This window comes from Panthera onca (assembly GCF_046562875.1).
Source record: "Panthera onca isolate mPanOnc1 chromosome E1 unlocalized genomic scaffold, mPanOnc1 haplotype 2 h2.Chr16_ul_8, whole genome shotgun sequence".
Lineage (NCBI taxonomy): Eukaryota > Metazoa > Chordata > Mammalia > Carnivora > Felidae > Panthera > Panthera onca.
In genome coordinates, this window is record NW_027675822.1 from 179,768 (window position 1) to 207,591 (window position 27,824).

Below are 27,824 nucleotides of genomic sequence, written 5' to 3' on the forward strand. Positions count from 1 at the left end.
AAAACAGGGGCTCCTGGGTGGCTCAGTTGATGGAGCGTCCGACTTCGGCTCAGGTCATGATCTCACGGTCCGTGAGTTCGAGCCCCGCGTCGGGCCCTGTGCTGACCGCTCAGAGCCTGGAGCCTGTTTCAGATTCTGTGTCTCCCTCTCTCTCTGACCCTCCCCCGTTCATGCTCTGTCTCTCTCTGTCTCAAAAATACATAAACATTAAAAAAAAAAATTTTTTTTTTTAAAAAAAAAAGAACATTCGACTTTTCAAAGAACATTAACATGAACTGTTTGGGCTAAGATAAAAATAAAACAGTAAAATATTTATCCATAATCCTATCAGCTAACAGTTCAAACCAGGTTTTCTGTATTCCCTCCCAATCCTTTTCCAAAACACATAGGTAATTTTGACATGCTTATACTATGACAGAACTGTCTTTATCTTTCCAAAGGATTTTACATATATGTATTTTATAATTGATTTATGTAACAGACCTTAACGGAATACTTACATGTGTCAGGAACCAAGCCAAGTGTTGAGGATGCAAGAATGAAAAAAAAAAGCAAGTCCTGCCCTCAGAGTAATCCCCCCGCCCCCCAACTCCTGTGCTGTAGGTCAGGAAGTATTCGTTCCGTTTAACAGATGAGGAAATTAAGCTCAGTGAGGTTAAGTGAAATGTCTGTAGTGACCCAGCTGTTGACCAACAGAGCTGAGACTAACATCTGCCTCTGACTGCCAGGTCAAGGATCTTTCCTTTTTTCTTTCTTTCTTTTTAAAGTTTATTTATTTATTTTAGGGGCGCCTGGGTGGCTCAGTCAGTTAAGCGTCCTATTTCAGCTCAGGTCATGATCTCACGGCTCGTGGGTTTGAGCCCTGCATCAGGCTCTGTGCTGACAGCTCAGAGCCTGGAGCCTGCTTCGGATTCTGTGTCTTCCTCTCTCTCTGCCCCTCCCCCCTCCTCATACTTTGTCTCTCTCTCTCTCTCTCTCTCTCTCAAAAATAAACATTAAAAAGATATTTTTAAATAAATAACGTTTATTTTATTTATTTTGAAAGGGAGAGTGAGCATGAGCAGAGGAGGGGCAGAGAGAGGGAGAGAGAGAGAGAGAGAGAGAGAGAGAGAGAGAGAATCTCAAGCAGGCTCCACACTGTCAGCACAGAGCCAGATACGGAGCTCAAACTCAAAAACCGTGAGATCATGACCTGAGCTGAAATCAAGAGTCAGATGCTTAACTGACTGAGCCGCCCAGGTGCCCCTAGGATCTTTTTTTTTTTTTTGAATTTTTTTTTTTTCAACGTTTTTTATTTATTTTTGGGACAGAGAGAGACAGAGCATGAACGGGGGAGGGGCAGAGAGAGAGGGAGACACAGAATCGGAAACAGGCTCCAGGCTCCGAGGCATCAGCCCAGAGCCCGACGCGGGGCTCGAACTCACAGACCGCGAGATCGTGACCTGGCTGAAGTCGGATGCTTAACCGACTGCGCCACCCAGGCGCCCCCCTACGATCTTTCTTAATGTGGACCATGCTCCTGTTTTCTTGGTGTTTTTATGGTTCTAAAGTGGCACTTGTTGCCTCTTCATGGAATCGTAGACCCCTAAACAAGGTGGAAAGCTTCACCCCTGCCCTAGATGGATCACCCAGGCTCCCACACCTGTAACTATGATGGAGCCGGTATTTAAACACAAGATTTCTATGGCTATCAAATCACTGAAGTTCGGTTTAAAAAGCAAAACAAAAGAAAAATATACAAATATCTTTGCAAAAAAATAACTATCTCTGGGTGGTATAAGTACGTAATTTTCCTTTTCTCCTCTATGCTTTGTCTCTGTTTTCTTTCTTTTTTTAAAATTTTTTCCAACGTTTATTTATTTTTGAGAGAAAGAGAGAGCGTGCGTGCGTGTGCAAGTGGGGGAGGGGCAGAGAGAGAGGGAGGCACAGAATCCAAAGCAGGCTCCAGGCTCTGAGCTGGCAGCACAGAGCCCGACGTGGGGCTCGAACCCATGAACCGTGAGATCACGACCTGAGCCGAAGTCGGACGCTCAACCGACTGAGCCACCCAGGCGCCCATCTTTGTTTTCTATGATTAGCTTGTGCTAGTTTTGCTGTATACACACCCACAGGTAGACGTGAGCACGTGTGTGGGTGTGCGTGTATTTGGTGATAAGCACTTACCTTCCAGGGGTCACCGCAGGATCTTCTAAAGGCCTGTGTTATGTCTGACACCGACTAGGTCATCAAGAAGAAGCTAGTGGGATCTGTGAAGGCGTTGCAGAAGCAGTACGTGTCCTCGGACACAGTGGTCACTAGCGAAGACGGAGATGCCAACACCATGTGCAGTGCCCTGGAGGCCGTATTTATCCACGGCCTGCATGCCAAGCACATCCGAGCCGAGGCCGGAGGGAAAAGGAAGAAGAGCGCCCACCAGAAGCCTCTGCCTCAGCCTGTCTTCTGGCCCCTCCTGAAAGCTGTCACCCACAAGTGAGATCAGCAGGGGAGGCTTTGCTTTGGGGAGGAGCTTCAGTGTGGGTGACCCTGGGCTCTCCCTCTACAGCTATATGGGAAAGCAGCAGAGATGCTCTGTGTTCTAGAATGGAGATGGGTGAGATAGGGGTTATTGTTAGACCAAGCCTCAAGAGCCCCTCAGCGCACAGGCAATGGCCTGGGGCTGCTCAGGCCCCTGGCTGGTCGCCTTTAGCAGGAGCCGCCTTTTTGCCACACCGTGGCAAAGTTAGGTAGTTGGAACAGAGAATGTGTGGCCTGCAAAGCCTAAAATCTTTACTAAGTGGCCCTTAACAGAAGAGGTTTGCTGACCCTGCCTTGGAATGTTTGAACATCTCTATGCTAAGTATTATATCCTAACAGGCTATGGCATTTTTTAAAGACGTGGAATCCAGATCATCTGAATATCCACCCTGGGACGTTTGCCTCTGCGGCCCTGGCCCTAACTGCCTGGGCTTTGGAGCAAGCAGCTGCTGGCACGTTGCCTCTAAGGGCTATTAAATGCCACCTTCAGCCTGAAGGTGCCTTGTCAGTCTGTATCTTCCTTTTCATGCTGACTGCCACCGCCCTATCTCAGGTTCTTACCTCACTCCTAGGTGGCAGTGGCTTTCTGATTGTCCCCCTTATCTCATTGTGTCTGTCCTTAGGTCAGGCAGCTGGTCAACATTTATTGAGCTTAAGCTAACCCGAGCTCATTCCCTGAGCCCTGTGGAGCACGCACTCCTATGGGCGAGACGTGCTCAGGGCACTGTGATGGTCAGAGGAAGGGCATTTACATCAGACCAAGGGTTTGGGAACTGAGTTGGGTACATGATCTTATCCCGAGCAGCCCACCCAGAAGTCTGCGCGACTGCGGTCAAGTCATTTCCCGGTGTAAAAACTCTCAGGCTCCCCAGTGCTAGCCTGGAGTTCCATTCACTTCGTTGGGGCCCCGGAATCTGTATCCTGACCAGGTTCCCAGGTGATTCTGACGCACAGCCAGGTGTGGGGACCCTTGCCCCACCTTGCCTCACCGGTTGGATGCTCAAGACCCTGCATCACCTGACTTTGCAACCCAATCAGCCACTCCTCCTCCTCCCCGTGCTGTAACGGGAGTGCTCACCACTCCTGTTACACAGCTGCTGCTTCCCTACCCTTGGTGCCTTTTCTCTGTCAGTCCTTGGTGCCTGAGGTTCCCCTTCCATCTTTGCGGCTTGAAATCGCTCAAGGCCCAGCTCAATGCCTTGCCTGTGCCTAATCCCTATGCCTAATCCCGCAATGCCTTGCCTAAGGCATTGTCCTTACTGCAACCTGGAAGTGATTGCCTTCCCCCCACCCCAGCTCTACTGACAACAGGGTTCACTTCCGTGTGCCCTTGAAAGGTAGTAACCTGGACTGAGGGCAGGACCATGTCTGTATCCTGTATCTTCACAGCTCCAAAGACCTGGCACTTAGGGGCTCATCACATGTATGCCGGATGAGCAGGTGATGTCAAGGGCGCCTGGGGAGTTGAAACTAAAATGGCAATTATCCTGCATGACAGTAACCTTGAAAAAGTGGGGAGTTGTAGCTAAATATTTCTCAATTCCCTGTAGAACACTGCTATCTGAGATATTTTCCCAAGCCTGTATATACTTGCAGTCGTTATTACTGGCTCCTGCTCACCAGTGGATAAAATGATCCTCTGTGATCTGAACTCACTTCTTGAAACAAGCCTGTCCTCTCCACCCCCAGGCACATCGTCTCGGAATTGGAGCACCTGATCTTTGTCAGCACGGACGTGGGCCGCTGCCGGGCCTGGCTGAGGCTGGCCCTCAATGACGGCCTGATGGAGTGCTACCTGAAGCTGCTCCTCCAGGAGCCCGCCCGCCTGTGCGAGTACTATCAGCCCACAGCCCTGCTTCGAGACGCCGAGGAGGGCGAGTTCCTCCTCAGCTTCCTGCAGGGACTGACGTCCTTATCCTTCGAGCCCTCCTACAAGTCCGCCATCTTAAACGAGTGGACGCTCACCCCGCTGGCTCTCTCTGGGCTTTGCCCGCTCTCTGAGCTCGACCCCCTCACCACCTCTGGGACAGAACTACAGCGGAAAGAGTCTCTGGATTCAATTTCCCATTCCTCAGGCTCGGAGGACATCGAAGTCCAGCACTCAGGCCATAAGATCCGACGGAACCGGAAGCTCACGGCCTCCTCCCTCAGCCTGGACACCGCCGGTTCATCCCAGCTGTCTTGCAGCCTAAACTCTGATAGCTGCCTACTCCAAGAGAATGGCTCCAAGAGTCCAGACCGTTCCGAGGAGCCCATGTCCTACGACTCCGACCTGGGGACAGCAAATGCCGATGATTCAGACCCGTCTCTGCAAGAGTGAGTGTCCTTCCCCCACTCCTCTCCTCCCCCTGCCTTCCTTCCTTCTCCTCTTCCTCTTTCTCTCCCTCCCTATAGCATGTGATTGCCTGTCACTGAGCATTGACCTCTCTAAGGGCATAAAGGAAAAGGGGATCGTGGCTCTTCCTCAGGGACTGGAGTTGCCGGGACTTGTAACTGGAGGCAACATGGGGCAGCGAGGAGAATGGATTCAGGGAGGGCTCAGAGCTGAATCAGGCTCCAGCTCTGCCCCTGGCTGATCTTCGACAAGTTACCTAATTTCTCTGAGGCTTCGTGTAAAATATTATTGCCTCTAGGGCGGAAACCAACGGTTCGGAGTTAGATATACAACTTCCAAAAGACGCAGTGAAGCCCAGCGCGTCTGGGTGCTCCGCTGCGACCTCCCAGAAGGCCTCTGAAGGACACAGACCCTGAATGAGGCCTGGAGGAGGTGGTGCACAAAAGGGGCCAAGCGAGTGAGTGGAGGAAGAGCACAGGGAGCAATGAACTTGACTAGAGAAGGGACGCTGGGCAGAGCTGTCTCTTTAAAAGAACTTTTTTCTATTTGAGTATTGCTGACACACGGTGTTATATTAGTCTCAGGTGTACAAGGTAGTGAGTCACCATCTCTCTATGTTGTACCATGCTCACCCCAGCAGAGCCTTCTTCGTTCAGGCCCTTTTTAAACACTCATTTTTTAATAGATTTATTTTTATGGTAAGAAAAAAAAGTCTACCTACAGTGAAACGTCTTCTCCACCTTTGTAACCATAATTATTAATTCCTTACATCTTTCTTTTTCTTTTCTTTAAAGTTTATTTATTTATTTTTGAGAGAGAGAATGAGCAGGGGAGGGGCAGTGAGAAAGGGGGACAGAGGATCTGAAGCAGATTCTGTGCTGACAGCAGAGAGCCCAACGTGGGGCTCGAACTCACGAACCGTGAGATCATGAGCTAGGCTGAAGTCAGACATTTAACTGACCGAGCCACCCAGGCACCCCCTTTACATGTCTTTTTCTGATGTTTCTAAATGCATCTAACAGATATGAATAGATCTGTTAATAACTGTTAATATCTGTTAATAGATCTGTAATAGACTTTTTAAATGTCTTTTATATTTCTTATCTCTGCCCCATCCCCACAAAGCTATTATAAATATACTGTTTGATACCTTGTCTTAGAAGAGATCAGAATTTTTGTTTTGGAGCTTCATATCAGTTTCTTAATTTTTTTTCCCCCCATGGCATGTGTTTCCATTGTATGAATGTACCTTAGTTTATTTGACCAGCCCTGTATTTACTGGACACTGGAGTTCACTCTTTCTATAAATAACCGTGTGTATGTGATCTTTTAATTCTATGCAACTATCTCTGTTCAGTAAAGTCCCAGAAACAGAATTGCTGAGGCAAAGGATAAATGAATCTACAATTTTCATAGATAATCGCCTGTTTACACTCTGTCAGGAATGTACCTGTGCCCCCTCGGCCTTGTAGGCAGAAGGTATTATTGGGGCCCCTGGGTGGCGCAGTCGGTTAAGCGTCCGACTTCAGCCAGGTCACGATCTCACGGTCTGTGAGTTCGAGCCCCGCGTCAGGCTCTGGGCTGATGGCTCGGAGCCTGGAGCCTGTTTCCGATTCTGTGTCTCCCTCTCTCTCTGCCCCTCTCCCGTTCATGCTCTGTCTCTCTCTGTCCCAAAAATAAATAAAAAACGTTGAAAAAAAAATTAAAAAAAAAAAAAAAAAAAAAAAAAAAAAAGAAGGTATTATCAAACTTTTGGATATTTGCTCATCTAATAGGTAGAACATGATAAACTTTTTTTTCAAGTTTATTTACTTGTTTTGAGAGAGAGAGAGAGAGACAGCAAGCGAGCATGAGTGGGGGAAGGGCAGAGAGAGAGGCGGGGGGAGAGAGAGAGAATCCCAAGCAGGCCCCTCGCTGTCAGTGCAGAGCGTGATGCAGAGCTTGATCCCAGGAACTGTGAGATCATGACCCAAGCCAAAATCAAGAGTCGGGCTGGTACGGAGTGAGCTTAGAAGACATCTGTGAGGAAACAAGGCCATTAGGGCAGCCATCTTGCCCAAGCAGCAGCCTGTGGGTGGAGGAACCTAGGCCTTTGCTCTCAGGAACATACACCTGCTTTCAGGGGAAAGATACGCATGCACACACCCACCACACACACACACATGCACACGGTGACAGAAATAGCCCCATTCTGTGTTTTCATGGCATTGATAGTTTTTTTTTTCCAATGTTTATTTATTTTTGAGAGAGAGAGAGAGAGACAGAGTGTGAGCGGCAGAGGGGGAGAGAGAGAGGGAGACACAGAACCCAAAGCAGGCTCCAGGCTCCAAGCTGTCAGCACAGAGCCCGATGCTGGGCCTGAACCCATGAACCACGAGATCATGACCTGAGCCGAAGTTGGATGCTTAACCGACTGAGCCAGCCCAGGTGCCCCATCCAGTTCTTCACCAAGCTTCCCACCACCTTAGATTTAATATCCATTGATGATTCTTGCCCAAACTAATCTATGATGGCTGCAGAGTGATGATTTTCCAACCTCATGACCACCTCCACGTTTATCACTCACCATCTTATTGTCAGGAAGAGCTCCAACCCCATCCCCGTTATGTATCTGTTTGTCTATTTATTACTATTAAGGACTCAGGGATTCCTATCTCTTTCACTAGATTATAATCTGTCCCTATCCTTATTTTTTTCAAAAACGCTCTAGGCCCAAGGTGGGGTGCTAACTCATGACCCTGAAACCAAGAGTCGCTCGCTCCACCAACTGAGCCGGCCAAGCTCCCCTGTCACTATCTTTATTTGTGTTGATGGCCAAACTGTCCCAGACTACCTTAGAAACCATTCTGTATTAATTCTGTAGCTACGATACCAAAAGCGTAAGCAACAAAAGATAGAGAAAACAGTCTTCATCATCATTGAATTCTTTTGTTTCTAAGAATACCATCAAGAAAGTGAAAGGCAACCCACAGAATGCGAGAAAATATTTGCAAGCCATGTATCTGATAAAGAATTTTTTATTTTTTATTTTTTTTAATTTATTGTTTTTAATTTTATTTTTTATTTGTTAAGAGTTACATGCAAATTAGTTAGCATCTAGTGCAACAATGATTTCAGGAGTAGATTCCTTAGTGCCCCTTACCCATTTAGCCCATCCCCCCTCCCACACCCCCTCCAGTAACCCTCTGTTTGCTCTCTATATTTATGAGTCTCTTCTGTTTTGTCCCCCTCCCTGTTTTTATATTATTTTTGTTTCCCTTCCCTTATGTTCATCTGTTTTGTCTCTTAAAGTCCTCATATGAGTGAAGTCATATGATGTTTGTCTTTCTCTGACTAATTTCACTTAGCATAATACCCTCCAGTTCCATCCACATAGTTGCAAATGGCAAGATTTCATTCTTTTTGATTGCCGAGTAACACTTCATTGTATATATATACCACACCTTCTTTATCCATTCATCCATCGATGGGCATTTGGGCTCTTTTCATACTTCAGCTATTGTTGATAGTGCTGCTATAAACATGGGGGTGCATGTGTCCCTTCAAAACAGCACACCTGTATCCCGTGGATAAATGCCTAGTAGTGCAATTGCTGGGTTGTAGGGTAGTTCTATTTTTAGTTTTTTGAGGAACCCCCATCCTGTTTTCCAGAGTGGCTGCACCAGCTTGCATTCCCATCTGATAAAGAATTTTTACAACTCAATAAAGAAGGACAAATAACCCAACTAGAAAATGGGCAAAAGATCTGAATACTGAATTTCCCCAAAGATATGCAAATGGCCAAAGAGCACATAGAAAGATGCTCAGCGTCATTAGCCACCAGGAAAATGCAGATCCAAACCATCATGTGTACGACTTGGCACCCATTAGGAGAGCTTTGATCAGAAAGACAGTTAATAGCAAGTGTTAGTGGGGGGGGGTGCTGGTGGGCTCAGTTGGTATAGAGCATGGTGACTCTCAACATCAGGGTCATGGGCAGAACCTACTTAAAAAAAAAGAGTAAATTGAATTAAAAAAACAAACAAGCGTTGGGGCACCTGGGTGACTCAGTCAGTTGAGCCTCTTGATATCAGCTCAGGTCATGATCTCACAGTCTGTGGGCTCAAGCCCCGCATTGGGCTCTGCGTTGACAGTGAGGAGCCTGCTTGGGATTCTCCCTCTCTCCCTCTCTCTCTGCCCCTCCCTAGCTTTTGTGCACCCTCTCTCTCTCTCTCTCTCTCTCTCAAAATAACTAAATAAACTTTATAATTTTTTTTTTTTAAAGTAACCAGTGTTGGTAAGGATGTGGAAAAGCCGATGGCAATGTAAAATGGTACAGCCACTTTGAAGTCAGGCAGTTGCTCCAAAGTTGAAACTTGAAGTTACTCTATGGCTCAGCAGTTCCATTCCTTGGCGTATATGCCCGAAGGAATGAAAACATTTGTCCACACAAACACTTGTGCGTGAATGTTCACAGCACCGTCATTCATAATAGCCCCAAAGTAGCCCAAAAGTCTATAAAACGATCAATAGAGAGACAAAAGAAGGATTCATCACAAGGAATGAGATCCCAGTGGCTGCCACAACATGAATAAATCTTGAAAACATCGTTAAGCGAAAGAAGCCGGGCTCAAAGGCCACCTATGGTGTGACTATTTGTGTGCAGTGTCCAGGTTAGGTAAATCTAGAGAAATGGAAAGTAGGCTTGTGGTGGGCAGGGGTTGGAGGAGGGGTGGATTAGTGACAGCTAATGGGTATGGGGTTTCCTGTTGGGTTGATGAAAATGTTTTAAAATTGACCGCGATCATAGTCGCACGGCTCTGCAAACACACTATTGAGCTGCACGCTTTAAATTAAGTGATTGTGCGGTATGTGAATTATGTACTGTGAATTTTATCTCAATAAAGCTGTTACCAAGAAAGTGTTCCAGATTTGGCCAGTGGGTGCCCCTCTGAGCTGGCTCTCATGTCCATTTGACGTGCCCCAATCCATATTTTGAGCACTTTCTTACTTTCTAGCACAAGATAATTCAGACTTATTTTATACTCTTTCCTAACTCCAGCCTAGGAATCAACCTTTGTCCCAGAAGTCTTGCTTCCTATTTTGGGGGGGAATGCAAAACCAAGATTTAGGCATTTATCATTTCGTTTAATCATCATGACAACCCTAGTAAGTGGGTACTGGCATATCTTCCTTTTACAAATGAGGCCCGGAGAGGTAAAGTATATTGCCCAAGGTCACACTGCAGCCCAACCTTTGAAAGCAGGCGATGTGAATCCAGAGTCCCCGCCCCTTGCACCTCCCCCTACACACACACACACACACACACAGAGTGTGAAAGTGAAGTTTATTTCTTCAACAAGGTCACTTTTACTTGAGTGACCCCAGTTTTGAGTGGAAACAAAGGTGTAGAGCTTATAAGACAGCCTCTCAGGAATTGCACATGGCAGGGTATACCCTTGGGAAAAGTCACATATCATGCGTCTGGGAGCGTGGGGTTGAGGGCAGACCAACACCCAGTGGCCTGGCCCTTCCTACGAGAGCACATGTTCAAACCCACACACGCAAGTACCAGTAAAGTCCAGTGCTCATCAGTCTCCTTTGCCAGCCTCACTCCCCACCCCTGTACCCAAATGCTGCCCATAGCCAGGTGTCCTTTACAAGAGTGAGAATGGCTAAAACAGGAGAAAACCTATAGATGAAAGGAGATCAGCCTCGGTTTTTCACTGTTGACGCTGGGCAGTGGCTACATGGAGATTCATGATATTATTCTCTCTTATTTTGTAAATGTTTGAAAGTTTCTGTAGTAAAAGAAAGTATAAAATGGTGAGAGGAAAGAGAAATAGCCAGGCGGGGAGCCGTGAGTGAGCCGGGACATTTGGCTGCTGTCTCCAGATTCCTCAGGTGCTCAGAGGAGACCAGCAGCACGTCTGGGAGATCCTCGGGACCACAGGCCCTCAGCTGCACCTTCTCCCCTCCGAAGATGATGAGGATGCTACTCATGTCCTTGGTCAGCTGCCTCGTTGCCATAAATGAGGCCAAGCTCATCAGTCGCTGTGACTTGGCCAGAGTGCTGCACAAGGAGGATCTGGATAGGTTTGAGGGCTACTCCCTGAGTGACTGTGAGTGCTGCTTTCTCACACTCCCGCCCCCCCATTCCTCTTCTGCTCCTGGTCACCTCCTATGTGGCCATCTTTCCATCATTCATCTTTCGAAGCCAAGTTCAAAAAGCAGCCCTCCCCGAGAAGCCCCTCCCAACATTCTATATTCCTTCCACTGAATATTATTAACTGAGCACTTACTATGTACCGGGAACTATTTTAGGGGCTGGGGACAGAGACATCAACAAAGCCCCTTCCTTCACAGTGTTCGCATTCTAGGGGGAGAGGCGAGTCCCAAACAAACACACAAACATATGAAGCACTTCCTGGTGGTGATAAATGTTATGCAGCAGAATAAAGCCAGGGGAGTGAGAGGTAACCTTGTCCTTGAAGGGGAAGTCAAGGAATACCTCTCTGAGGAGGTGACATTGAGCAGCACTGAATGAGGCAAAGGACCGGGTCACCCAAATGTCTGGGGAAGAGCATTCCAGGCAGAGGGAGCAGGCAGTGCAAAGGCTTCGTCCTCCTCCCTGGTGGGGCTAGCTTCCTTTTGCCCAGATTTTGCACACACCTGTCTTGTGCCGTCCTTCTCGTTTTATCTTGTCTTGTGGTCCTTTAAGGGGTGCGTCTTCGTTCTTGCTGAAGGCACCAGCTGCCTTTGCCCCAGCTGAATGTCCCTCACTGGGCTTTGCACGGGTCATGGCACACAGTAGGCGATCATCAAGTGCAGGAGATGCGGATGGACAGCGGGATGATGAGCGGTTGTACTGAGGGGCAGGTGGATGGACCGAAGGGCGAGGAGAGAAGCTAATGGGTGTTTCCGGCCAGCTCGCCCCGTCTAGCCTCTTAGGCCTTGTTCCTTTCTTCTGCTTCCCCGTCTCCCTTTCTCCTCCGTGTCCTTTGTCCCTCAGTTCAGAGCCCTCTAAAAACCTTCTTCTCCCTGTTCTAAGGGCTGTGCCTGGCTTTTGTGGAGAGCAACTTCAACCTATCAAAGGTAAATGAAAATGCAGACGGCAGCTTCGACTATGGCGTCTTCCAGATCAACAGCCACTATTGGTGCAATGATCACAAGAGTCACTCGGAAAACATTTGCCACGAGGACTGCAAAGGTCTGGCCGGGGTCTCAGGGTGGGAGAGGGGAGAGGATGAGTGGGGTCTACTCACAGGACTTCTCGTCCCACTCCAAGCCTGGGAATGCACCCAGGAGTGCCTTTGCTGAGCAGAGGATTTCACTAGTGGCTACGATGCCCCTCCGGTTAGGAGATTCTCCGGGGTGCAGGCTCCAGAAAGGCTCTGCACACCCAGTAACAGAGGACAGCAGCGGCCAACATTTAGCGAGAGTGTGTTGTATGCTGAGCACTTCACATGCCAGCTTCTCATGCGGTGGAAACTATTATGATCCCCGCTTTACAGACGAGCAAACTGAGGCTCATAGAACCAGTGCTGAATGCCAGACTGGTGGCCCTGAAGGCTCAGCTCTAACCATCAAGTCCTGACTTTGGTCAATGGCCTGATTGATTCGAGGCCAAGGGCAAACTCCCCACCTCAGAGCCACTCGTGGAGGCTCCACAGGTCCATGACTTTGCCCCTTACTCCCTCTTTCGTACTCTGATCAACATCCCTGCACTCTTCACCTGAAGAGCCTCTCTCATTAGGCAAGGTTTACCTCGGCCTCTGTGCTGCCTGTTTTGACATTTCCTTTCCCTAGAAACCCTCAAACGTGGCGCGAACCAGCATGTACCCTAGCTAGGATGTGTGGTAGTAAACATACATTTACTCCTGCCCCTCCTGCCCCCACCCCTAGCCACCCTTGACCTCTAGCAGCCATTGTAGGGATATCTCCATGGGCCTCTGGGAGGGAGCCCTTGCCTAATCTGGAAGGACTCAGCCCCCGGGGGGCGGGGAGAGCCGGTGTGTGCCTCAGTCTCTGGGACTGTCCTCTGTGTTCTCACAGGTATTCTCTGTCTCCCCTTCAGAACTGCTGAGCCCCGATCTTCTCTCAACCATCAACTGTGTGAAAAAGATTGTGTCTGGAGCAGGGGGAATGAAGAACTGGTGAGGAGGTCACTGTGGGACTAAGTCAGCAGGCAGAGCCCCAAGAAGGATGTAGTGACAGGAGGGGACAGGAGGCAAGGACTCCACCCCTTCTAACCATCTAGAAAAATGTGGGAGAGCGGCGGGCTTGGAACTGGGACTTACAAGACTTGGGATCTGGGTCTTTCTCTGATGTTGTATTAAAACTGTTTTGGACACAGTAGCAAAGGAACTTGAGTTAGCTGAGGGAGATGGCTTCGGAGGGGACAAGGTGTCTCACCGAGCTTACCCAAGGGGTCTCTTCTCTGGAAGAGAACGGAGGCGGAGCTGGGAACTGTCAGTGTGGCTTTCCTGACAAGTTTCTGCCTCCTCGTGCATTTCCTTCACTACTTTCTTTGTAGAGCAGTATATTCTGCTCCCCATTCCAGAGGACAGACTGTGGCTGCCCCCAAGTTAACGGGCTAATGTTCTGAGCAGTCACGGAGACTGGCTAGTCTCAGCCCCAGAGTCCAAGGGGCTGGGATAGAGAATCTGATTGACTCGAGCCCCTTGTCTGGCTCTGTGCTGACAGGATGGAGCCTGCTTGGGATTCTCTCTCTCCCTCTCTCTCTTCCCCTCCCCCCCCCCTCTCAAAATAAATAAATAAACTGAAAAAAAATGTTTTTCTTGCAGAAGATGATGAAGTACAAATAGAAGAATTTGGACAAGTGGTAAAGGATATTCGTGATGCCTCCAGGTTAAAAGGTAACTAGTAAATTATTTGTGACTGTTAAATTTACTTTTATTGAATGGATGTCTTTGTGTTTTGTTTTTTAGAATTTCTAGTTCTGTTAATTTCTGCTTACCATGTTGGCATTGATCTGTTTTAAGGCAGGCAAAACTTGATTTTGATTAAAAGTTGGCAGCATCCATGATGAAAGAAAAATGCCTTTTTCTGGAATGGGGCCTGTGTAACCTATTTTAAATCCCTTTTTTTGTTGTTGTTATTTGTGTGTGTGTGTGTGTGTGTGTGTGTGTGTGTGTGTGTGTGTGTGTGTTTTGTTCTGGACTTTATGTAAAGTCAGATACTAGCTTTACAATTTTTCAGATATGAAAATTTTCTATACCATTTTTAGCCTCAGACTTAGGACTCTACCCTGTGTAAAGGCTTATATATTATAGAATTTCTCAGAAATCTTCTACCTCTTCCTTTAGTAGACATTCCTCATGTTCCTTTCTTTGGATTTTGTTAACATACAAGAGTGACCATGTGCATTTTGGTACCATGGCTATTTCCTACCACTTGACTTCCATTTTTGCTTAAAAGTTAAATCATAGACCTAAAACCAATGGAGATCATACTCATGGAGTTTGTGTACTTTTCTATTGGGAAAATAAGTTTAAAACTTAATTATCACTGGTAATTTATTTGAATAACATTCAAATGACTGTTTGGTCAATGAGCGCTGTCAGGAGAAGAATAACAACATAGGTATATGTTTAGGAAAACGGAAGCGGAGTCATTTCTGGGTGTAAAGAAGTAGATAGATACTTTTCAGATTTTTCATAACCACTCTGCCCTGGTATAAAATTTTTAACATCATTGTTTCTCTTTTAGGTTAAGAAAAGTACTTAATAATTCCCTGTTGACATATAAATATGTTACCTGGGTCACGTAACATAATTAGCATCAATATAGTATAGTGAAATAGATTAGCCGTGCTATAGGAAACAATGCATACAGGTAGAAAAGAACATGGGCTATGGAGTTTGATACATGGTGGTTTGTGGGTTTTTGACTTACCAGCTGGGTAGTCTCTGTAGGTCATTCTGGTTTCCTCATCTTTAAAACAAGGAAGCTAATAAAATCACGTTTCTCCTAGAGTTGTCAGGATCAACTGCAAAAACACATATAAAGCACATAATCTAATTATTAGGCACATACTATATACTTGGTAAATGGTAGTTAATTTTGAAATCAGAAAACAGAGTTCAGAAAGACTGGTATTCAGGACAGATAACTTTTTATGTGGAGGAAGGAAAAAAAAGTGGAAACTAAACCATTGAGAAAGGAGAACAGTGAAAAAGGAGAAAGGTGTAGTTTAGGTACCTGAATCTGGGAGCTGGTCATAATGATTGGGGGTTGACACTGGAATCTGTCAGCCAGTGCAAGAAAAGGCCAATAATTACAGGGAAGAGTGAGGAAGGGCCACCCTGGAAGAAAAGTGTTAACATAGCAGGCCTGAAACTGCTCTTTTTAGAAAAGTCTCCTTGCAAGGTTGACTGTCATATGCTCAGACTGTTCCCTTCATTACTGACTGATAAGGTTAGTTCACTGTGCCTGGACTATTTGTTGACAAACTTGGAGGGGCTGAGAAAACAGGCATATTGTGGATCAAGTTCTATGCTTTCCTTCAGTATACACACAGTTTTAAGGGATTATGGTCAGTGTCTGATCTTGTAGTTGAAGATTTTAGAGGTTGGGCAGGCAGTTCTAGGTATTGATGAGGATTAAGGATAGCCATTGATCTGGATGACTTTGGAAAGGAAGTGAAAGTTTTTGGAGTTGAGAGGTCAAGGTCATTCTTATTGTCATCAGATGATAATGGGAAATGGGGCTGAGGGAGGATTATGAGCAGGGTGACCAAAGATCCTCCAAGAAGGTGAAAGAGTGATCAGAAAGTCAGTAGATGATGGTGTCCGGAGGGTAGTGTAGGTCAATGACAGGCCTGAATCTCAGGGGAGGGATAGGTTTGATTGAAGGTGGAACTAAAATAGCCAGACAGCAGAATCTTAGGAGTGTTTCTCTGCTTCCTGGTCCTATGTGGAGCATGGGAGGATGAGCAGACTCCTCTTAAGGTGTCTGTGCAAAGAAACCATATTTTAAAGGGAACCAAGCTTTAGGTAAAACAAGCAGAGCTGATACAGGTTTTTAGGTGACTGTCATTTGCAGTTGCCTCGCTGAGATGTTAGGGGGACAGAAAGTGAAGCGGGATCGAAGGTACTAAGAAGCTGTGATTACTGTTTGCAGCTATTCCTGAAGGCTTAATAATAATAATAATAATAATAATAATAATAGTAACTTTATTGCTATTAATATGACACTTAGTGTTTGCTATATACCTAATGTTGTTTTAAGTGTTTTTCATACATCATATATTTAATCTCCATATTAACTGTGTGAGGTAGATAGTATTATTAAATTATTTTAGATATAAGACTACTGAATTTGATAGAGGGGTTAAATAGTAATAATTTGCTCAAGGTCAGATAGTTTCAGGTCACAAATCCTGGAGCCAGGATTTGAATGTACTTAACACTGCCTCCTTTGAAAGGGCTGGAAATAAAGCAAAATTCCAGATGCCAGAGTACAACTGGATCTTGGTAGAATTGAAAAGAAAAGGTGAGTGAGTCTTTGTGATACTTGTGTTTACAATTTTACATTTCTCATGATTCTGAAATCTATTTCACTTCCACCAGGATGAGTTAATTTTGTTTGCTACCATTAGAGCTCTAGTTTAAAATAACTACTTTGTGTCATTGCAGTGAAAAATTCAGCCATAGCAACCATTTTGGTTGTGCCAATTTTATATTAGCACCAAAGAAACATGGCAGACCAAGCATATTGTTTTGCTGGACTTAGAATTTCCTGAGGGCTGGATTCTTCACTGAGATTTCTTATTCAAGAGGTGATCATAAATCATGGACTACCACTGACAAAAGTCTTGAGTGATGGCTACTGTTGTTTTTTAAGTCAGAGGTTAGTTCAATTACCGAATCACTTTTTTCTGTTTCTAGAGTTACAAGACATTGTCTTAGCTCTTGATGGGCTTGAAGGTGACATGATATCTGGGAAGAACTTGGAGAGCTTTCTAGGCAATATTGGGATTAAGTCACCTGAAGAAGAGGTAGAGAAAATTCTTCAGTCAGATCTTGTTTCTGGTAAGCATTTAAATATTATTATCCATTTTTTTGTTTTGGGTAGGAGTAACTGAAGAAAGTGTGCAAGGTTTTTGTTCAAGCGAATAGGGCTCCTTTGAGCTAATATCTATAGGTATTTGCTTGTATTGCTGTAAATGTCCTTAAAGAGGAGACTTTCTTTTAAAGTCCTTTTTTACAGTTAATGAGAATACTCTTAGCAAGCAGGTAGAAATTTTGTGGGGGAGTGGGCTCATTGGTATCCACTCTCTTTAGATAGATCTTGATTTAGTGACTAACACATAGTTTGGAAATTCCAGCTCTGTGAATAGAAAACCTAGCTTTGCTGGTTTGTACCAAGTAAAGTTATTGGACTTACAACTTTCTTAGTAGGTTAGTTGCCTTACAGGTAGAATCAGAACTAGCATATCTACAATCTTGTAAGGTTAATTGCAAGGCACAGTGGGTGAAAATGAATCCCAAGTATCTTGTATGTAAAGTAAAGAAATTGTATGCTGGTTTTGATTTTCATATGAGCTTTTTAATATTACGTTTTCCAGGGATTCTTGTCTGTTCCCCTCCCCTCTCTCTCTTACAGATGACAACGTGGTGAATGTTAAAGACTGTATGAGGGCTTTGAAGGACACTCAGAAATTTTCCACTTTTGTTGGTAAGAACTTTATGGTAAAACTGTTGAATGGCAAACAACACAGGACTCATTCAGAGGTCACGTAGCCAAACATTATATTTGGTGCTCAGATCTTCTTTGTAGTATCTGTGCCAAATGTTTGTTTCATCTACATTTGAACTCTTCCAGTTATGGCAAACTTGATTACATTTGTTTTTCATTTAAGAATTTGTATTTGAATGGAAAAGATTGGGAAAATGACAAGGTTATGATGTTTTCCAATAGCTAAAGTAAGGACATTTTATTATATAATAATGGTAATTTTGAAACTGTTATAAAAAAATTTAGTGACCAGAAATGTAAGAGATATAAAGTGCAAGGCTCATGTAATGTCACCTTCTGGAAATATCCCTGTTAAAGTGTGGTAAATATCCCTTTAGCCTTTTTTATTTGAATCTATGAATATTTGTGTATTCTGATATTATTTAAAAATTAGACGCACTTGGGTGGCTCAGTTGGTTAAATGTCTGATTTTGGCTCAGGTTATGATCTCATGGTTTGTGAGTTCAAGCCCCACATTGGGCTCTCTGCTGTCAGCACAGAGCCCACTTCAGATCCTCTGTTTTCTTCTCTCTCTGCCCCTGCTTGTTCTCTAAATAAATAAATCAATTAATTAATAATTAATTAATTAAAATAAAATTACCATGGGGGCGCCCGGGTGGCTCAGTCGGTTAAGCGTCCGACTTCAGCCCGGGTCACGATCTCGCGGTCCGTGAGTTCGAGCCCCGCGTCAGGCTCTGGGCTGATGGCTCAGAGCCTGGAGCCTGCTTCCGATTCTGTGTCTCCCTCTCTCTCTGCCCCTCCCCCGTTCATGCGCTGTCTCTCTCTGTCTCAAAAATAAATAAAACGTTAAAAAAAAAATTTAAAATAAAATTACCATGTCCATAATATTCCACGACTTGCAGGTTTAAAGAAATTAACAGTGTATCTTAGATATTGTTCCATGTTCCATTGTATCATAAACAACCTCATTCTTTTTTTTTTTTTTTTTTTCAACTTTTTTTTAATTTATTTTTGGGACAGAGAGAGACAGAGCATGAACCGGGGAGGGGCAGAGAGAGAGGGAGACACAGAATCGGAAACAGGCTCCAGGCTCCGAGCCATCAGCCCAGAGCCTGACGCGGGGCTCGAACTCACGGACCGCGAGATCGTGACCTGGCTGAAGTCGGACGCTTAACCGACTGCGCCACCCAGGCGCCCCGCAACCTCATTCTTTTTAAAGACTGCAATAATATTCCATTTGGGGGATGTACTGTCATTTTATCCACAACACTTTTGATGATATTTGCCAATTAAAAATCTGAAAATTTGCCAATTTTTCACCACTGAAACATTTTGATGAGCATTGTTGTATGTATATATGTGCATAAAGTTCTCCTGGGGGATAAAACCCTCAGAAGTCACACTGCTAGACTGAAATATATGCAGATGTGAGATGTTAACAGCTACTGCTTAATTATCCTCCAAAAAGTTTGTAAAAATTCACACTTTTATCAGTAATGGATATTATTTATTGAAAATTCTGCTGGTAAAAGAATTCTATTATTGTTTTAATATGCATGTCTTTAATGACTAGTGAGGTAAAACATTTTTCATATGATTGTCGAATATGCTTTTCTTTTATTTTAATTAGATTGTCTTTTTCATATGAATTTATAAATAGCTCTTTTTTTTTTTTAAATAGCTCTTTATATATAAGGGACATTAATGTTCTGTCTTGTCTATTGCCATTTTTTTTCTAGTTTATTATTCATCTTTGACTTTGATTTTGGTGGACTGCTTATTGCCATCCTCTGTTTTATTTTGTCAGTTTTGGTAATTTTTATTCTCCTAGGAAATTTATTTTATTCAAGTGTTTTTTGGGAATATTAGTACAATCCTATGCAGTGATAATTCTTTTGATTTTTTTGTGTCTGGTTATTTTCTCATTCTTAAATTTGTATATATATATTTGTGTGTGTGTGTGTGTGTGTGTATATATGTGTGTATATATACACACATATATACACACATATATATATATATATCTTCTTCTAGATTTCCTAGCAGATCTTTTAATTATCTCTCTTTTTAAAGCTCTACATCTTAGATTTATCTTTAGTGTTTCTATTTGTAGTAAAAAAAAAATTCTGCTTTTATCTTTAGGATGTCCTTTCTATTGTTCCCTTTTGTCCATTTTGTAGTTTTTCTAAGTTGTTTAAATTATGAACTTACTTTTTTCTTCTTACTGAGAAATAAATGTTTAAGACTATCAATTTTCATTTCAGTAAGACTTTGGTTTATCAAAGTCTTTATTCTTGTTTTTTTCTAAGCATATTCAGTTGTATTTTGATTTTCTCCTTGATGTAAGAGTTGCCTAAGAGAAAAACCTTAAATTTGAAAGCAATTATTTGAAAAATTTTAAATGAATTTAAAAATTTTAAATTTGAATTTGAATTTCATTATTGTCCTCTCTTTGTTGTTTATTTTTAGTTTACTGTGGTCAGAGAATGAGGTCTATAGTAGAGGATTTGATAGTTTCTGTGTTAATTAGATACGGAGTTTTTTCGATTTTTACATGTTTATTTAAAAACCGCATTAGGGGTGCCTGGGTGGCTCAGTTGGTTGAGCGTCCGACTTTGGCTCAGGTCATGATCTCGCGGTTTGTGAGTTCGAGCCCCGTGTCGGGCTCTGTGCTGACAGCTCAGAGCCTGGAGTCTGCTTCAGATTCTGGGTCTCCCTCTCTCTCTGCCCCTCTCCCACTCATGCTCTGTCTCTCTCTGTCTCAGAAATAAACATTAAAAAAAAATTAAAAAAACACATTAGTGGGCTTCAGGGACAGGCTAATCGTAAGGGACACTCATCCTACTGTTTGTCTTGGAAATCCTTATGACTCTTTGAAGCAGCGCATTCCATAATTTTTGGACAGCTGTAGAACTAGTCAATTGTTCCACATATTTGATGGAAATCCTGCCTTATAATTCCATTCCCAAACTTAACATTTGGACTCTTCCCCGTCAGTAGCCCTCCAGGGATGGGAGGAGAGCTCTTATATTTTCTTTCTTTTATGTTGAATCATCTTTTCTCTGGACTCAGATTTCCTTTCAACCATTCCTCACATGGCCTATTTTTGAAACTTCTTACCAATGACTAATGACTAACTCATGGAACAACATAATATATTAAATTATACTTTCACATAAATTAGCTAATTTTAAAGTAATTTATTATATATTTCTCTTAATGAATTCTGAAAGATTATTTTTTTAGACATGTACTTTAGAAATGTGAAGAGGTTTTTGTTTGTTTTAATTAAGGGGGGGGTGGTCAGTCATGGATTTCCTAGTTCAGATGTTTGATATTATCATGCTAAACATAATAGGCTTTGCTGATTCTCTAAATTGGGTAAAGTGAGCTGACAGGAGCAAGGGGTGTAGGGAAAGAAAGTAGAAAGGGAAGGATTGGAGTTTGGGAGCAGGTGTGACGAATGGAGGGTATTTTTTATGAAATGGTGAGCTCGTTAATAGAATCACTAGAGAAACTTTGGCATACTTTTTTGTTCATAAAGGAATAGCCCACGCAGAACCCAGAGTTTTAACAAAATAATTTTAAGAATAAAGATAAGGGGCTATAGAAAACTATAGTGGAGAACGGATTGCTCTACCTTTTTAAATGGCCACATGTGGGTAGTGGCTGCCATTTTGGACAGTGCAAAACTGGAAGAATCCATCAGTTTTACTGTTATGTTCCAAAAATTTAGATCCATGGACTGAATTACATGTTGCATGTATATTCTCTGTGTTTGTAGTATTGAATGACATCATCGGTACATTGGAATGTATGGAAGAAAGTGATCAGTCTGGCAAGGACAACTATGCAGATGTACTTGGAAACACCAATAGAATTTATTTCACTGATAATAGTTTTCAAGAAGTGTTGGATGATTCCTTGCTCGACGGTGAGTTGATTGAGCAGATAACCAGCAACTTGTAATAAAAATTTCTTCTAAAATTTTATCCAAGGTTTTAAAATATTTTACCAAATACTAATTAATTAAATCTTAATACTTAGTTCCTAAATACTACTGTAAATGTATTGAAATGCAATTTACTACAGATCAGATTTAGAGATATATCTTATATTCTATATTCACGGAGATTTAGTTATTACAGTATCAAATTCCTGGATGATCTCTTGGACTGCATTGTAAACTTGGTCTGAAAGTATTTATATACGTTGTCATATGGCTTTAAAATGTTTCTTTCTAGAGTAATTTCATTTCAAAGTTAATCCCTTTCCTTTTATGAATTTTAGAGAGGTCCTAATAGTTGTCTAGCTTTCTTTTTCTTTTAGGTGACAGGCTCTTTGAAAAATACAAGTTATTGTTGAACAATTAAACCATTGGTCTATATAACATTCTGTGTAAGTGTTGATCTGGCTATTTGCTCTATTTACAAAGAATTTACCTGATCCATCCATATTCTTATCTGGGATATACCCAGATGGGTTTTATCAATACTTGGAAAGCCATCCCCTGCCTTTAAATTTAACTTCAGCTAAAAAATGAGATCAGATCTGTGTCTCAGGGAAAACTGGCAATCTGCAAAGACAGTTTAGATTGTCAAAACTGATGGGGGAGGAATGCTGGGATCTGGTGAGTAGAGGTGAGGGATGCTACTAACCACCCTATAATGTATAGGACAGCACTCCCCCACATAATTAGCTGGCCCCAAATGTAATTTTGCTCAGGTTGAGAAATTCTGTTTTAGAGTTATCTTGTAAAATTGCCAAACCTACTATTTTGAAAGTACTTTTTAATAGGTTAGTTATATTTTTTTAATCCTGCTTGGATCACATTTTAAAAATTAATGTAAATATAATGTATCTTGATTCTAACCTCCTTTTGCTTCAAGGTAATACCTGTACTAGTTGTGAGTTATTCTAAACTGCTCTCTAACTGCGATGTGGTCCATCTATGCAAATGGACATATTTTGTTTCTATCACTTGTCCCTCAAATAGATCTCTGTATCAATTTGCATTTGTGTAGAAAATGTATAGGATGAAGCGTATAACTGCACCTTGTCCTTAGGAAAAGCTCCAGAATTAGATAGATAGGTAGGCAGGCAGGACTAAAAAAGGACAATTCAGACTAATAATTAAACACGTTATTGAATATATGAGCCTGGGGATTAAGCTGTTCTCTTAGGGATAAAGGAAGCATTTGTAACATTAGAATCTCAGCCACATTTAAGAAGCTTGGTGGAGCTTGACGAATCCATGGAGTCTAAGAAGTAAGAGGAAGATGAGTAGAGAACGTTATTCTGGAAGCTAGTGGAGGATTTTGAGAAGAAGGGGATGGTCAATGCTAAATGTTATTGAGAAATGAAGTATGTAATTTATCCATTGGTTTTCTTCCAAACTGGGTAAAATCAGGATGCTGTTCCTTATGGCATAATCTCTCTATTTAAATTTGCAGACTTTAGGAAAGAGGCTTTGTCTTCAAATCTGAAACTACCAACAGCAGATGGTAAGGACTTTATATATGTATACAAGAAAGCATTCCCTATGAAAGAGTTATTTTTTAGGATCATTGCCAGGTGCCAATGGATTCCTAGTCCATTCTTCCCACTCCAGCCAGAGTAATTTTTTTTTTTTCAAAAAAGTAATCTGATTGTGTGATGTCCCCCTATTTTCAACTCTTTAAACATTTTTCATTGTTGTTAAAGATCAAAATCCTGCATGTCCTAGCTCTCTGGTATAATTTTGTACCATTACCCTTGCTTTCTGCATTTTCAAGTACAATGGCTTTCTTTCATTTCCTTAGAACTCCAACTACAAAGCTTTTGCGTATTTTGTTCCCTGGAATAGTTTTCCCTGACACTCTTTGCCTAGTTAATGTTTACTCATCTTTCAAATGAGTGATGGGGTGCCTGGGTGACTCAGTTGGTTAAGTGTCTCACTTTGGCTCAGGTCATGATGTCGTAGTCTGTGAGTTTGAGCCCTGTGCTGAGCTTTGTGCTGACAGCTCAGAGCACGGAGCCTGCTTCAGATTCTGTGTCTCCTTCTCTGTCTCAAAAATAGACATTAAAAAAAAAATTGAATGAATGTCAATTTCCTCTAGGGAGCCTGTCATTATCTGCTAGTCGAGGTCAGCTTCTTTTATTATAAGCTTTCATTAAACTATGTCTTTTTCATAGCATTTACTTCATACTATAAATACCCATTAATATTTTTTTAAATGACACTAGAAATGCTCAATATATTTTAGCTTATATAGTGACAAAAGTAGGAGCATCTGACTGGTTCAGTTGGTAGAACATGCAACTCTTGACCTCAGGGTCATGAGTTCAAGCCCCATGTTGGGTGTAGAGCTTACTTAGGAAAAAAAGTAGCAAAAATATTAGAGAACTTTGAATTATCTTAATTCATTAAGACCAAAATAATATAATTTCTCATTAAACTTTTTTTATTTGAGTACGGTGGACACACAATGTTATATTCGTTTCAGGTGTAGTGATTCTCTATACATTTTGCTATGCTCACCACAAACATAGCTATTTGTCACCATACAACAATATTACAATATCACTGACTATATTCCCTTTCCTGTGCCTTTTATTCCCATGACATAGTCATTACATTCCTGGAAACCTGTATCTCCTACTCTCCTTTACCCCTTTTACCCATTATCCCCCTTTCTCTCCGGCCACCATCAGTTTGTTCCTGTATTTATAGGTCTGATTTTGCTTTTCTTTTTTTTATTTGTTTTTTAGATTCCACATATGAGTGCAATCATATGGTGTTTGTCTTTCTCAGTCTGACATATTTCACTTAGTATAATACCCTCTAGGTCCATCCATGTTGTTGCAAATGGCAAAAAAAATCTCATTCTTTTCCATGGTTTTGTCAAATTCCATAATATACCACATCTTTATTCATTCACCTATTGATAGATAGTTGAGATACTTCCATATCATGGCTGTTGTAAATAATGCTGCAATAAACATATAGGGGTGCATATACCTTTTTGAGTTAGTGTTTTTGTTCTCTTTGGGTAAATACCCAGTAGTGGAATTATTGGGTCAAATAGTATTTCTGTTTTTACTTTTTGAGGAACCTCCATACTGTTTCCACATCAGCTGTACCAATTTACATTCCACCAACATTGCACAAGGGCTGCTTTTTCTCCACGTCCTCGCCAGCACTTGTTACTTCTTATGTTTTTGATTTTAGTCATTCTGACACGTGTAAGGTGATATCTCATTGTTATTTTGATTTGCATTTCCCTGAGATTGGTGATGAATATCTTTTCGTGTGTCTGTTGGCCATCTGTATGTCTTCTTCAGAAAAATGTCTATTTAGGTCTTCTGCCCATGTTAAAATCTGGTTGTTTTCTAGTCATATTTTTGATTATTTGGTTAATGATTCTTTTTCTTACGTGCCTGGAAGCATCATTGGGCCAAGAACCATGTTTCCATTTTGCTACAAGTCCTAGCATTGTTTCTCCAGATCCTAGCACAATTTTGGCTTTCAGAAGCCCCTTATTAATAGCTAATTTAATAGCTAATATTAGATGATATTTACTGTGCTAGGCATTGTTTCAAATCTTTTATATTATTGACTTATATAATTGTGAATATTTATGGAATTAAAGAATGACAATAAATCTGTCTTCTTATCTCATTAGCCTCATCTCTCATCACTTCTGCATTTGTATTTATTCTGTAACCATATTACTTATTATAATTTAAATTGGTTCCATATCTTCCATGTGCTTTTGGTTCCGTATATTTGCATGTGCTGTTTCCTTTCTGTATATTTTCTGTCAAACAAATTCACATTTTCCCCCCAAACTCAGCTCAAACATCACTCCTCAACCCATAAGACTTTTCAGAGTTATAGGTTAGGTGAACTGTCTCAGTGCTTTATATCTGAGTGCTCAGTGCTCATATCTGGCACACATTTTTCTCATAGTACCAACTATATAATGTATTATAATTTTATTTACAGACATGACAAATTCAGTCCCTGTCTTCAAGGAATTTAAAGGAAACTCTTTAAGAGGGCTGAAATTTTCATTGTTGGTCTTAGTAGCTATAAAATAAATGTTAGTAAAAATGAATATAGGTCTAAAATGGTATTATGGTATTCTTTCCAACTGAAGGTTTAGATCTGTTAGTATAATGCAACGATTTTCGGACTGTGGAAACATACATGACAACTCGTTTTGGGGTTGAGAGAGAAATGGGGTGAGAAATGGTATTGACAAAAAATTGAAACTCCCAGTAATGATCATGTTTTATATTTTAAATTGGTGTGGTATCAACAGGACTACATTTGGTTGTATGGGTTGTGCTTGCACAAAGATGCCTGGTTGAGAGGGTACAAGTAGAGACTGAAATGCATTCTACATTCCACTGTGCTCTCCAGGCTAGGACCACCAATGCTAGATTGCAGCTACCTAGAGGAAGGTATGCCTCTTTGTAATTGATACATAGAGAGGGGTGCCTTTTTTCAATTCACACAAAAGCACAATATAGACTGGTAGTGGCCCTGGAGATCAAGAGCTTTAATCTCAAATTTTAGCATTTTTTTTTCGTTTATTTCATCAGTTGATAGAAGTCTTTAGATCTACATGTACAGGATGTTACTATTATTTAAGAAAGGGTCACAGCTTACTCAGTATTTAATGGATGAGTGGATTCAGGTAACCCATCATATTCTGCATATAATTTTTTGGTTTAATTTTTTCTTTTCTTAAAATGTTTAGTTTTAAGAGACAGAGAGAGAGAGAGAGAGAGAGGGAGAGAGAGGGAGAGAGGACAAGTGGAAGAGGGGCAGAAAGAGAGACACAGAATCTGAAGCAGGCTCTAGGCTCTGAGTTTTCAGCCCAGAGCCCAATGCGGGGCTTAAACCCAGGAACCATGAGATCATGACCTGAGCTGAAGTTGGATGCCTAACCGACTGAGCCACCTAGGCGCCCTTAATTTTTTTAAATGCTGCTTGAAATAAATAGGTTGTCAGTTACAAGTAGAAAATACTTTGCTTTTTTTCTGCAGAGATTTTAGTTAAATATATATACTTAAATTGAGAGTTCACCTATAGTGGACTCTGGGCAAACTATTTTGCATTTTTTAAAATAATAGTATCTTATATATATTTATTTATCTTTGTAGCAGTTAAAGAAGCTGCTTATATCTTGACAAGTGTTGATAATGGCAAGATTGGCATACGTAACTTGGAGCATGCCCTGAAAAGTTTGAATGTTAATTTAGCTGAGGAGGACGTCAGTGAAGCCCTTAAATATTGTGACATCGGTGGTGAGCATTTTTTTTGGCTTGAGATTCTGCTCATTTTTTCCTGTTTATAGGAACCAGTTTTAGAGTGTTTTATATGGAGGTAAAATGCTAAAGGCAGTCGCAGTGAGGCCTAGGTTGATATAAATTAGAGCCAAAATAGTCTGCTAATTTATTTACTGACCGTATCTATCTGTTCATACTCTACATATGCTTATTTAGATAATTAGCATTCATTTCTTGTAAGCATGGGTGGGAAAATACCATTATGTAATAAAACAAAGACATGACATCAGCAGCTTCATTTTGATCTGCAGTCTTTCTTCAGAGGAGACCCAATTTCACCTTTTATTTTGCTTGTCCCATTCTGCTTTTTTAACCAAAGGAAATACCCAAGGTTTCATTACATCTCAGAAGAATAATTATTTAGTCTTGATCATTGTTTCCAAGTGGTCACATATTTATCTTTGTTTTCCATCTTTGACTTCATGTATTGTGAACTTGATCTCCTTTCCTATTTACATCCACTCTTAAGTGTCAAATCGTGTGGGAATACTTCTAGAAGCTGGTGAGTTTTACCAGTTTTAGGTGGCTTTTTATTTGGGGTTTATCTTAACCAGCTTGTTTTTTCTATGGGAATCCCATGAGCATGTCTTAGGTTTAAGAGTACCTCCCCAGCATTGATTGGTTATTGCTTTTGCCATAGATTATTATTGACCTCAATCAATTTTTATGTTTTGACCTGGAGTTTTTCATATCATGAGAGTGGTATAAATTTAGACCCTAAGCCCACATGAGTTGCAGGAGATTTTTCACAGGTGATTTTTTTTACCCACTGCCTCTCAAAATTGGGAAGATTTAGGTCACCCTGGTGTTTACATGGGCCAGTGAATATAATATTTTAATCTCCCTTTCACTGGATTGAAATTCTTTAAGCATCCCAGTTTCATTTGGTATCTAAATTCAAACTCTCCGTGTAGCAGGACCCAAGATTTCTTTT

The 27,824-nt window shown here is 41.9% G+C and overlaps 2 protein-coding genes across 5 annotated transcripts in view; both read left to right on the top strand.

Moving 5' to 3' along the window:
- LOC144615158 (pleckstrin homology domain-containing family M member 1-like) overlaps positions 1-13,492 on the top strand; it is a 20,721-nt gene extending 7,229 nt beyond the window's left edge. For 3 of the 4 annotated variants that reach the window (XM_078442006.2, XM_078442004.2, XM_081794889.1), the window contains exons 3-7: positions 2,222-2,469; positions 4,204-4,830; positions 10,724-10,950; positions 11,880-12,038; positions 12,884-13,492. In XM_078442006.2, the coding sequence (XP_078298132.1) occupies positions 2,222-2,469; positions 4,204-4,830; positions 10,724-10,950; positions 11,880-12,038; positions 12,884-13,008 (1,386 nt within the window). In that variant the 3' untranslated portion in view covers positions 13,009-13,492. The remainder of the gene's footprint in view (positions 1-2,221; positions 2,470-4,203; positions 4,831-10,723; positions 10,951-11,879; positions 12,039-12,883) is intronic. The other variant, XM_078442007.1, reaches the window with a different exon arrangement.
- Positions 13,215-27,824, top strand: part of LOC144615196 (EF-hand calcium-binding domain-containing protein 13-like) — a 23,769-nt gene continuing 9,159 nt past the window's right edge. Inside the window, exons 1-7 of the mRNA XM_078442068.2 lie at positions 13,215-13,335; positions 13,636-13,707; positions 16,741-16,884; positions 17,459-17,530; positions 21,336-21,485; positions 23,005-23,055; positions 26,705-26,848. Coding sequence (XP_078298194.2) covers positions 13,215-13,335; positions 13,636-13,707; positions 16,741-16,884; positions 17,459-17,530; positions 21,336-21,485; positions 23,005-23,055; positions 26,705-26,848 — 754 coding nt within the window. The remainder of the gene's footprint in view (positions 13,336-13,635; positions 13,708-16,740; positions 16,885-17,458; positions 17,531-21,335; positions 21,486-23,004; positions 23,056-26,704; positions 26,849-27,824) is intronic.